At 35.7% G+C, this 12,809-nt stretch overlaps 3 protein-coding genes across 7 annotated transcripts in view; 1 reads left to right on the top strand and 2 right to left on the bottom strand.

The window, feature by feature from the left end:
* Window positions 1-2,086, top strand: part of LOC308694213 (protein NLRC3-like) — an 89,312-nt gene extending 87,226 nt beyond the window's left edge. For all 3 annotated transcript variants that reach the window (XM_081371604.1, XM_081371605.1, XM_081371606.1), the window contains one exon: window positions 164-2,086. In XM_081371604.1, the coding sequence (XP_081227730.1) occupies window positions 164-188 (25 nt within the window). In that variant the 3' untranslated portion in view covers window positions 189-2,086. The remainder of the gene's footprint in view (window positions 1-163) is intronic.
* A 580-nt stretch (window positions 2,087-2,666) lies between these two features.
* Window positions 2,667-12,280, bottom strand: cep57 (centrosomal protein 57). 3 transcript variants are annotated; one of them, XM_081371607.1, is made up of 10 exons: window positions 12,080-12,280; window positions 11,237-11,384; window positions 10,112-10,261; window positions 7,996-8,117; window positions 7,404-7,580; window positions 7,224-7,322; window positions 6,904-6,972; window positions 6,483-6,715; window positions 3,159-3,303; window positions 2,667-3,006 (listed from the first exon to the last, which is right to left on the bottom strand). In XM_081371607.1, exons 1-10 carry the CDS (start codon window positions 12,122-12,124, stop codon window positions 2,866-2,868), a joined length of 1,329 nt encoding a protein of 442 aa, XP_081227733.1. In that variant the 5' UTR covers window positions 12,125-12,280; the 3' UTR covers window positions 2,667-2,865. The 3 variants fall into 3 exon arrangements, with proteins under 3 accessions (XP_081227733.1, XP_081227734.1, XP_081227735.1); XM_081371608.1 differs by having other exon boundaries at window positions 7,224-7,316; XM_081371609.1 differs by having other exon boundaries at window positions 11,237-11,415; window positions 12,080-12,230.
* Window positions 12,281-12,731: 451 nt separating this feature from the next.
* Window positions 12,732-12,809, bottom strand: part of ecel1 (endothelin converting enzyme-like 1) — a 68,938-nt gene continuing 68,860 nt past the window's right edge. The window contains exon 19 of the mRNA XM_081371601.1: window positions 12,732-12,809. This exon is cut by the window's right edge and continues 898 nt beyond it. The gene's annotated coding sequence lies outside the window, so the exon portion shown is untranslated.

The following is a 12,809-nucleotide window of genomic DNA, read 5'->3' as shown; positions in this document are numbered from 1 at the left end:
ATGTGCTTTTGATTTTGTAAAGTGACTTTGAGCATCAGATAGAAGCTATATTATCATGTTTGAGAATTAATTAATATAGATTATCTAGTTAGTTTTCTTATGAAAAGATGTGACAGGTGTAATACCTCATACTGCATATGTGACTGTTTGTGTTTTATTTTAGGATTGGCAGTCAGAAGACAGTCTGATCTTCTGATGATCATCTGATGGTGAATAAGGATCCACTACAGAGACTCACAGTCAACAGAATCAGCAGAGACTGAAGATACAGTGACTTCACTGTTATAAATTAAGACTTCATTTAGATTTCAACGATCCTCTGACAGACCTGATGAGGCAGCAGTGAAACACCTTTTATTTCACAGCAAATTACAATCTACAATTACAGATGGCAGACAGCGTGTGTGGCGTTGTGTGGGTGAGCGGTTTGCTGATGTCAACGTTGTGGATCGAGTGGCCCATGGTGGCGGTGGGGTTATGGTACGGTTAGTTATGGTTATGGCAAAGGAGAGGTGCTCACTAACACAGATTTAGACAGATTTGTGAACAATATTTGAGAGAAAAGCCTTTTTTATGTACATAGAAAAAGTCTTATATCTTTGAGTTCAGCTCATGAAAAATGGGGGCAAAAACAAAATATAACTATACTTTTCATTTAAATACATTTCTTCAAATACTCCGTTGGTGTCGCAGTCAAAACAATCAAAACACACGTCATTCATGTGATTTTTATTCAGTGTTGTAAAAATAAATATTTCAAACATTTTAAAGACATACTGAGCACCAGCGTATGAACACACACACACACACACACACACACACACACTGTAGCTTTAACAAATCGCTGCTCAATTCAAATAACATCCATTATACAGTACCAGTCAAAAGTTTGGAAACACTACTATTTTTAATGCTTTTGAAAAAAGTCTCTTATGCTCATCAAGCCTGCAGTTAAAAAAAAACAAAAAAAAAACAGTAATATTATGAAATATTATTACAATTTAAAATAATGGTTCTCTTTTTTAATATACTTTAAAATGTAATTTATTTTTGTGATGCAAAGCTGAATTTTCATCAGCAAGTACTCCAGTCTTTGGTGTCTTATGATCCTTCAGAAATCATTCTAATATGCTGATTTATGATCAATGTTGGAAACAGTTGTGCTGCTTAATATTTTTTTATAACCTGAGATACTTTTTTCAGGATTATTTGATGAATAAAAAGTTAAAAAGAACTGTATTTATTTAGAATAGAAATCTTTTGTAACAATATACACTACCGTTCAAAAGTTTGGGAACAATAAGTATTTTTTTTTTAAGAAATTAATACTTTAATTCAACAAGAATGTGTTAAATTGATAAAAGGTGATGGTAACGATTTATATTGTTAGAAATGTTTTTATTTTGAATAAATGCTGTTTTTATGAATAAATGCTGTTAACGTTTTACTCATCAATGAATCCTGAAAAAAGTATTCCAAAAAAATATATTAAACAGCACAACTGTTTCCATCATTGATAATAACTGAGTATCAAATCAGCATATTAGAATGATTTCTGAAGGATCATAAGACACCAAAGACTGGAGTACTTGCTGATGAAAATTCAGCTTTGCATCACAAAAATAAATTGCATTTTAAAGTATATTAAAAAAGAGAACCATTATTTTAAACTGTAATAATATTTCATAATACTGTTTTTTTTGTTTTGTTTTGTTTTTTTTTTAACTGCAGGCTTGATGAGCATAAGAGACTTCTTGCAAAAGCATTAAAAATAGTAGTGTTTCCAAACTTTTGACTGGTACTGTATGTGTTAAAAAAAAAACTGTAATATTTACCTGTTCACATCTCACCTTCACTATCACGAAAAAACACAAAATGATTATAATAAAAGTCAAAGGTGACATGTTACAATAAGGTCTCATTAGTTAATGCATTAACAAACAAGCAATATTTTTTATTTCACAATTGCATTTATTAACCATTGTTTATGTTAGTAAATCAAAATGTTCATGTTCGTTCATAGAGCTTTAATGTTAACAGATACAACTGTTGATCATAGAAATGTAAATAAATACAGTGGAAGTATTGTTTGCTTCATGTTTACTAATGAAACCTTATTGTAAAGTGTTATCAGGCCACATTACACCAAGCAAAAACTGGTTCTTGGAATGTCGAGCATATTAATTTTAAACATGAAAAACAAGTAAACATTCAGTCCTGCAGGAATTCTGGGTAATATCTGAGGTAGAAGAAGCTGTGGTTCATTAGAAACATTTCCAACACGTAATAAAATATCTTCATGTGATAAAAGTGACAAATACCAATGAAAACAGAGTTTCATCTGCTTGTTTAATTTCATTCATTTGAATGTTAATCACTGATGTGAACAGATTCTGAACGACAAAACCTGTTCCAAACAAATCAAACAAACATAAGAAAACAAACAACAAAGAGATCAAAGAGTAAATGTCAAAAACATGTCCGGGTCACATGACCAAAAACAACACACCACAAGGATAAAATAAATTATATTCCACATAATTAAAACTAGTAACATGGAGATTCTCTGCATCGTGACATTATTTTTTTAATGACAATTTAGCACTTTTTATGGCAATTATGAAATTATTTTTTTTATACAAATATTAAAAATGTAAAAAAAAAAATAGAATTTAATATATATATATATAATATATATATATTAGTCCTGACCTTTGACCCGGGCATGGTTTTGTCCCGACCTTTGACACGGGCATGTTTTTGTCCCGACCTTTGACCCGGGCATGTTTTTGTCCCGACCTTTGACCCGGGCATGTTTTCGAGCCATGGACCCGAGTGTTCCGCTAAACCCGCTGGAGTCAGGAGTTAGCGCAGCGAGGTCTGCAGCGAGCGCATGTCCTTCAGCAGACTCAGACTCTCTCTGATCCGCTCGCCGGGTCTCACTCGCACCGACACCGATCCTCCACCGGTACTCTGTTTACCACTGCGCTTCCTCAACCTCTCCATCTGACACACACACACACACCATCATCATCATCTCAACATCAAACTTACAACATTTAAGATCTTCAAATAAAAGAACAGTTAAATGTGTAAATGTTAGGGTTAGGGTTAGACTGCTTTGAATTTGTGAAAGATGGATAGATCTAGTCAGGTACCTGAGCTTGATGGCGCCTGACTTTAGCGATCTGTTCTCCTTTATTCTCCATTCTCTTCACGAGCGTCTCCATCTCTCGCTCCATGTTCTGTCTCAGTCGATCCGAATCGCAGGACTGGATCTGTGTGGACAACTCCTGCTGCTCGCTGACACACACACACACACACACACACACACACACACACACACACACACACACACACACACACAAACACACACAAACACACACACACAACATCGTTCACCATCTTCTCATGAGCACAGCCTTCACCCAGATCGAGATGAACTCTTTTCATACTTTAAAAAGCTGGTGACCACGATCAGTCAAGCTCCAAAAAACACATTAAACTATGAATCAATTGATTCGCAAAGTGATTCACTCTTTCGAAGCGCTGAACTCAAGATGGAAACACACAATAAAACAATACAGCAGTGAAGAAAGACACAAGAGTGAGTAAAAAATTACAGAAAAAATACTATAATAATATAGTATTTACTAATATTGATATATATATATATATATTTTTTTTTTTTTTGTATTTTTGTCAGAGTTTATTAATTATTATAGTATTTATAAATGTTATTAGTTTTTATTTTTATATTTTCCATTTTCATTTCTGTCATTTATTTTTATTTTTATGAAGGACTAAAAATGACAGAACGAAAAATAAATAAATAAATAAATGCAGAAATAATAGTAAAAATAAATACATTTTGGTAATATAAATGGCTATTTCTGTATTTTTACATGTATTTATTTATTTATTTATGCATTTCTATATGTATTTATTTATGTATTTATACATTTATTTATATATTTATGTATTTATATATGTATTTATTTATATATCTATATATGTATTTATTTATTTATACATTTATTTATTTCTGTATTTCCACATTTCTACATTTATTTATTTCTACATTTCTACATTTCTGTATTTCCACATTTCTACATTTATTTTTCCCTGCGCATGTATGCTAATTGACAAATGGCTAAGCCACGCCCCCCAAACGCGATGAGCCAATCACAGTACGCATAGCTAACCCAATACACTTGGACATTCACTGCTTCCTCGTCCATTGCAATGCATTGCGGTTATCAGTTATCATTCGTTTTTATGTTTTTTCTTGTCATTTTGGCTTTTAAACAGTGTGTGTGTGATTTTGGTTGGGTGACAGTTGTAGTTTACAGTTTGACAAAAGCACAATGTTGTGTTTTACACAAATATAAGTAGGCTAAACACTTTGCAGTTTTAATGATGTCCTGTATGAACAAAATGGAGTATGTTTTTATGTTTCCACTGTTCGATCGCGCCCGCTCTCTGACACACAGACACACGCACACATTCCAGCATTGCAATCTTGACATCGCAGCCTGTTCATTATTCTGCGCTCCCACCAAACGCGAATAGAGCGTCAAATTCGCGCGTATCCGCGTCTAGTTCGACGCTTGAACATTTTGAATCCAAAGCGAATAGGACGCGCGTATAAAGCGAGCGTTTGAAGCGAAATAGCACCAAACTATAACGTTTACACTGTGAACTGTAAATCTTTGTTCTGGAGCTGAAGCTTATCAACCTTCTCAACAATAAAATTATTAATATAACCCTCCAATGCATATTTAAGGCCCTTTTGGTGACATCGAGATGATATATAATCTTTCTGTCTCCAAAAAATCATCAATTGCCTCCTGTGAAATGTCTCCTACTGTGACAGCTGCCATAGCGCCTGTTACCGAATGTTGACTGAGTGAGTGGAGGGGGCGTGGCTTAGCCATTGGTCAATTAGCATACATGCGCAGGGAAAAATAAATGTAGAAATGTGGAAATACAGAAATAAATAAATGTAGAAATGTGGAAATACAGAAATAAATAAATGTAGAAATGTGGAAATACAGAAATAAATAAATGTAGGAATAAATAAATGTATAAATAAATACATATATAGATATATAAATAAATAAATATATAAATACATAAATATATAAATAAATGTATAAATACATAAATAAATACATATAGAAATGCATAAATATATAAATAAATACATGTAAAAATACAGAAATAGCCATTTATATTACGAAAATGTATTTATTTTTACTATTATTTCTGCATTTATTTATTTATTTCTACTTTTATTTATTTATTTATTTATTTTTCGTTGTCATTTTTAGTCCTTCATATATTTTCGTCAGTTTATTAATTATTACAGTACTTATTAATTAGTTTTTATTTTTATATTTTCCATTTTCATTTGTCATTTTGTTTTCTTTTTGTCAGTTTAATTATTACTGTATGTATTAATATCAACAATTAGTTTTTATTTTTATATTTTCCATTTTAATTTTAACCAATTGATTCACTCTTTCGAAGCGCTGAAAGAACTCGCTTTAACACACGCATAAAGTCAAACCAAACGCAGCTTAGTATCTATTAAATGTAATATAGAAATCATTAAATAGCATGAAATATTAATTGTGTGTTTAATTCATGTTCTTTTAAGCATTTGTCATTTTGTTGTGTTTGTCAATTTATTCATTATCATAGTTTTTATTAATATTATGAATTTTTTATATATATTTTCAATTTTAATTTTTGGTTTTTGTCACTTTGTTAATTCTTTTGTTGTTTATTTGTTTACAACCAAATGTTGTTGTTTTTTTTAGATTAATTTTCTTTCATTTAGAATATTAGACAAATAACTACAGTCTAATTTTTTATTTTAATTAAATAAGTTAAGTTAAGCTAAACAAAATAAATATTTTCAGTTGACAAAACAATAAGATTTTTATATTTTATTTGATTTCAGTTATTAGTTTATTTTATTTTAAGAAAATCTAGTAATAGATTTTCTTTTAGTTAATGATAATAACATGAGATCAAAGTTTATTAGTTTTTATTTGTTTGCTTAAACCAAATATGTTTATTCAGTTATTATTTTTGTTCCAATCTTAGTCATTTTAGTACTTCCAAGTAAAACAAAATGAAAATTAGAAATGTTGTCGTCAACTAGCTAAAAAATAAGATTTTTTATTTTATTTTATTTCGGTTAACATTTATTTAATTTAAATGTAATACTTTTAGTTAATGATAATAACACTAGTCCAAAGTCTATTAGTTTTTATTTGTTTGTTTAAATCAAATATGTTTATTAATTTTTAGTTTAGTTATTTGATACTACATTTTTAGTATAATTATTTAAACTAAAAGATAATTAAGAATTTTTTTCAAGAAAATAAACAGTTTTTTAGTTAACATTTATTTTATTTCAATGTAATATTTTTAGTGTTAATAATGAACATTATAGCTTGACTGATCCTCACCAGCTCATGTGTCTGAACTCGTCCTGAAGCGTCAGCAGCAGCTCCGACAGCTCTTCCCTGCAGGAGGCGGAGCCAGTGGGAGAGGGGGTGGAGCCAGTGGAGGAGGAGGCGGGGCCACCAGAGGAGGGGGCGTGTCCTAGCACACGCTCGTTACACAGCTGAGGATGATGATGCTTCATGAGATGAAGGACCCGCTGCACGTTCGCTCGCACCGAGTGACTCGAGCTCGTCGACTGAACACAGAGACGCTGATTACACATCAATCATGACTAACTTAATAATATAACCTCAATAAATAAAATAACTTATTTTAAATTATCATTAAAAACTCATTAGTCTCTCTCTCTCTCTCTCTCTCTCTCTCTCTCACACACACACACACACACACACACACACAATCAAACTGAGTGTGTGTGTATACCGTCCCGGTCACGAACGGCACGTCTCCCAGACTGAGTCTGTAATGCGGCTGCGGGACGGACGGCTCTCTCTGCAGAAACACACACACACGCACGCACGCACGCACGCACGCACGCACGCACGCACGCACGCACGCACGCACGCACGCACACACACACACACACACTAAACATCAACAAAGCCCTCGGATATGGATAACACTGTAAAGCTGCTGAAGGGGAAGAAAACACGGCTTTAAATTCACTTAGTAATTCGTGTCTCTGACTTCATCAGCTCTGAGTGTTTGTTGTAACGAGAGAATCTGATCCTGCACTCGTTTACCGTTGAGGAGCTTTTCTTCTGTTTGATCCGCCTGTGTTTATGAGGACGAGGAGAAACAGACTGAATGAGCAGACGATTGACTTCAAGACCCGTCTGTAACTGACAACAGAGAAGAGGACATGATTAACACACACACACACACACTCACTAACCAACTCGCTCGCTCGAACACACACTCACCTGAGCTGCTCTCTGCTGCACCAGTTTCCTCTGATGTTCCTCTTCCTGTAGTTTCCGCTCCAGCGCTCGGATCTTCCTCTCAGTGACGCTCTGAGTCTCCGTCAGTCTGTGATACTCCCGTTCCAGAACATCCAGCTTACACAGCTGATCCACAGAACACACACGCTCCAGAGACACCTGACACACACACACACACACACACAGGACGATGAATGAGTCTGTCTCTACACGCCTGCTTCAGTGGGACAGATGAGTGAGTGTGTGAGTCAGTGAGTGAGTGAGTCAGTGAGTGAGTGAGTCAGTGAGTGAGTGAGTCAGTGAGTGAGTCAGTGAGTGAGTGAGTGAGTCAGTGAGTGAGTCAGTGAGTGAGTGAGTCAGTGAGTGAGTGAGTCAGTGAGTGTGTGAGTCAGTGAGTGAGTGAGTCAGTGAGTGTGTGAGTCAGTGAGTGAGTGAGTCAGTGAGTGAGTCAGTGAGTGAGTGAGTCAGTGAGTGAGTGAGTCAGTGAGTGTGTGAGTCAGTGAGTGAGTCAGTCAGTGAGTGAGTCAGTGAGTGAGTCAGTGAGTGAGTGAGTCAGTGAGTGAGTGTGTCGCACCTGTTGTTGCAGCACAGCGGTTCTGTCTGACTCTGTGTGTCGTACGCTCTTCCTCATCAGCTCCAATTGTCTCTCCAGCCGCGAGCATCGGGTCTCGGCCGCAGACAGCTGAGTGAGCAGGTCTACACACACACACACACACTCTATCATCACTGATCTCCTGAATAATACGAGTAGGGATGGGTACCGAAACCCGGTATTAAACGGCCCCGGTGCTGAATTTTGAAAGGCCGCTGGATCGATAAGCTCGGACGTTATCGGTTCTGCTGTCGGTACTGGAGAAATTAAGAAAGTACACGTGCTATTTATTATTGCTATTAAGAAATTATTTATCTTGCTAATTTAAAGGGATAGTTCACTTTGAAATTAATTTTTGATATGTTTTAGCTTACCTCAAGGGCATCCAAGATGTAGGTGTCTTTGTTTCCGCAGTAGTTTCAATTTTGATATTTTTAGGTCAAACCGTTCTTGTCTGTCAGTCATATAATGCAGGTCGATGGTCACTGGCTCAAAACACAAGCACAGAGTCCAAATTAAAACAATTCCCCATCGTCCAAATGAAACAATTCCCCATCATAAGTACACATTGATGGCCTAAGACACGAAACGAGCGGTTTGTGTGAGAAAACGAACAGTATTTATATCGTTGTTATCTCTTGAAAACAGCACAAGTCCAAATGATCTGAGGGCGCGGGCGGGTATAGATGTATACATAGATGTCGCTTGGCTACAGTTTCGTTCCAATGAACTGCAGTAGCGAAGGCGACATCTATGAATATATCTATACCTGCCCGCGGCGTCAGATCATTTGGACTTGTGCTGTTTTCAAGAGATAACAACGATATAAATACTGTTCGTTTTCTCACACAAACCGCTCGTTTCGTGTCTTAGGCCATCAATGTGTACTTATGATGGGGAATTGTTTCATTTGGACGATGGGGAATTGTTTTAATTTGGACTCTGTGCTTGTGTTTTGAGCCAGTGACCATCGACCTGCATTATATGACTGACAGACAAGAACGGTTTGACCTAAAAATATCAAAATTGAAACTACTGCGGAAACAAAGACACCTACATCTTGGATGCCCTTGAGGTAAGCTAAAACATATCAAAAATTAATTTCAAAGTGAACTATCCCTTTAATCTTGCCAGCCACTTCCATATATAATAATATTGAACCATTTGTCTGTGATGCATTTTTGCTAAAGAGAGAGAGTGTGTGTGTGTGTGAGAGAGAGAGAGAGAGCGATGTTTCACGCGGAGCCACGGCGCGCACAACACAACAGCCCTGCTTAATGAGTGACGATGAGGACAGAACTAAACATTCAAACGGTTACACTTTACATCTCTGATATTAAACTAATTTTATTTTAGATTTAGGCTTCCAATGATTATAAAAAAGATATTTGAGGTATAACCATTAAAAACTAAAGCCACATTCTCTCCAGCGCAACTTCCTTCCCTTCACAGCGGTGCGCTGTCATTTCTCCCTAAACCCAAACGTAACGCCAGAATCTGCACGATCGGTGATTGTTGTCAAATGTAGTCTATACTGTTGCTAAACTTTGATATTAAAAGGCTATTAAAAGTACCAAAATTGACGCAATAGACGCTGTTCCAAATGCGGCAGTCACAAAATCAGTCGCAGCTCTTGAATGATATAAGTTTTAATCTATCTATGATAAACTATGCAGTGTTATTTTACATCTGACTTTATTAGATCTCTTTTTAGCCCATATTACTCCTGAACAGTAATGTCAGACATTACTGAAATTAAAGCACTGGGTATATAATTTGTATATTTGTTTAATTGTATACTTTTGATTGTTTGACCATGTGTTTGTACTTTGTTTTTGGTGTCCTATGTCTTCTGAATATAAAACACAAAAGCCTGCACCCTTCTGCATAACACATGTTTTATTAAAGTATTGCTTTTTCTTTTGCTGAAGACATTTATTTTACATTTCAAAATATAAAGCAATATTAATTCTATTCTAAATTATTATTATTTTTCCTTTTTTTTTATATAACAAAAAGAACCGATAAGAATACCGTTAAAACCTTAACGATACCCATCCCTAAATTCGAGTCAGAATGGTGTGTGTTTGAGTCGCACCGGTGTCGGCTCTCTCCGGGGAGTGTGTGTGTTCTCGTCGCTCAGGGGAGTGTGTGTGTTCTCGTCGCTCAGGGGAGTGTGTGTGTTCTCGTCGCTCCAGCTCCAGGAGACGGATCTTCTCCTGCAGGTTCTTCAGCGCTGAAATAATCGCTGCAAACACACGTACAACACTTCACACACTTCTTCATCTCCTTTAAGATCATTCCTCTTTTTCATTATTCAGTTTTCTGATGTAAATGCAAGAAAACGAAGAATCTGAATGTGAACTCGTGACGGTCCAGCAGGAGGAGCTGTTCACCAAAACATCTCAGCATCTTCACACACACGTGTTTTACTATCATTGAGATATCTTTTAAATGCATATAAATCACTTTATGTATACAGTTATGTAAAAAAAAAAAACTATTACTAACTATGTTTCCATCCAAAGCTGCACAAAACTGGAATATGGCATAAAACATTAGTGAATAAAGCAGGGTTTCCATCTCATGTGTTCAAGAGAACAGAATCACCACTTCCTGGTGTAAGACATCCGTAATAAAAAGTGTGTGTTTCTGCAATCGGCTGCTTCCCTCATCATAAACAAGTGTGTGTGTGTGTGTGTGTGTGTGTGTGTGTGTGTGTGTGTGTGTCAGTGAATCATTCATGAGCGGATTCAGACTGACACTGGATCATCCTTCGCTCTCTATACGGTCATCAGTGTATCTGAGCGTGAGCTCTCAGGTGACATCACATGTGTGTGTGTGTGTGTCTGCATCGCTGCTCTCAGGGTTCTGCTACTGTAGGGTAGCAGGGGTGTGTGTGTGTGTGTGTATACCTGCACCGCTGCTCTCAGGAAAGGCTCTCACGGCTCTGCTACTGTAGGACCGGTGTGTGTGAGTGTGAGTGTGTGTGTGTGTGTGTGTGTGTGTGTGTGTGTACCTGCACCGCTGCTCTCAGGAAAGGCTCTCACGGCTCTGCTACTGTAGGACCGGTGTGTGTGAGTGTGAGTGTGTGTGTGTGTGTACCTGCACCGCTGCTCTCAGGAAAGGCTCTCACGGCTCTGCTACTGTAGGACCGGTGTGTGTGAGTGTGAGTGTGTGTGTGTGTGTGTGTGTGTGTGTGTGTGTGTGTGTGTGTGTGTACCTGCACCGCTGCTCTCAGGAAAGGCTCTCACGGCTCTGCTACTGTAGGACCGGTGTGTGTGAGCGTGTGTGTTGATGAAGGGACGTCCCGTGGGATAATCGGCATAAGAGGGAAGAGAAAGGCTGTCAGACATCGCCAACACACACTCCTGAAGAGAAACACACACACACAAGATCATACTGTAAAAACACATACAGTGCAAATAAATGATCATATACTGTTTCAATAATCTGTTTTATTATTACTAGTTAATGCTAATCAAACAATATGAGAAGGAAGTGAGCCTGGAAATGTGTTTATGGATAAAAACTTTACCAGAATACAACAAGTTAAAAATGAAATAAATAATCTGTCAGTAAATCTTGGAAATTCTGACTTTAAAATTAAAATACTTTAAAATGATACATTATAAATTTCATATATTGATATGATTTTAGTTTATTTGACTGATATTGCAAATAAGTTGTTGTTTTTTTCTCAGAGTCTTTAAATGAAAACACATGTTGAGTCTTTAAAATGCAGCATGTTGTGTTTTTAAACTCTGATGGGTTTAGAAATAAGTTTTAAAAACCAGCGATTAAAACAGCAGAAATGAAGAAAACAGGAAGAAACACCAACAGTTCTGAGGAAGATGAAGTTCATAATCAACAGCTGCTTTATTTAATATTATTTACAGGTAGTTTGATTTTAATATCATGATCCTATATCTATATATATGATGTTTAATTACACATTATTCTTTGTTAATTTCAATAGATGTGGTTATCTATATTAACGTTAACTTTAAAGCTGCTACACGTTGAGTGTGTGTGAATGTTAAAGAAGCTGTAATGTTGCGTTTACCTTCTCTCTCCTCGCGCAGGGTTTCGAGTTCGTGTCCATTAACATGCGAGTTTAATCTTAGATCATATTTAATTTACTACATTCAAGTTTTATTAGTTTTAGTTCTGTTTGTTGTGAATTTGTTAGTTGTTGCAAACAGGAAACCAAACGCAAGCGCGCACAACAGGACTGTGAAGTCAGCGATGACAACATCCGGTCCGTAGATTTGTAAAAGTCACGAGACGTTAATAATAACATTTAAAAAGTTCTGTGCACTATTTCTGTTTTTGAAAAACTGTGAAGATACCAGTCAATATAGTTTTTATCATTTTAATCATTATTTTTTTATATAAAGTAGCTTACGCTGTATAAAATGTATTTTTATTAAAAATATATTTTATACAGCGTAAGTTACTGTACCGGAAGCGTTTTTAACATATATCTGTTGTCTGTCTGAGCATCTAATTAATAAGTACTAGTAAACTATTCATATGATCTGTTTCGCATAAATACATTTCAGGACCTTCAGAATATCTTTGTAATATCATAGCGACTGTTTGGAAAAAATAAAAGTCCCAATATCTGGATTTAAATTCACCACGTAACGTAAATAGTGTGCAAGTTTTGTCTGTTCTTGTCAATGTTTCTATAAATGATTAGAAGAAAGATCTGTCATTTGTTGCATATGATCTTGTTTTATTCCAAAAATGGATTATGGAGAATTCAGCATTTTCCAGTTTTTCATTCAACA

The sequence above is a fragment of the Scardinius erythrophthalmus genome (assembly GCF_964197995.2).
Source record: "Scardinius erythrophthalmus genome assembly, chromosome: 7".
Taxonomy (NCBI): domain Eukaryota; kingdom Metazoa; phylum Chordata; class Actinopteri; order Cypriniformes; family Leuciscidae; genus Scardinius; species Scardinius erythrophthalmus.
Note: the sequence above shows the minus strand (reverse complement) of the source record. Positions and strands in the feature narration are given on the sequence as shown.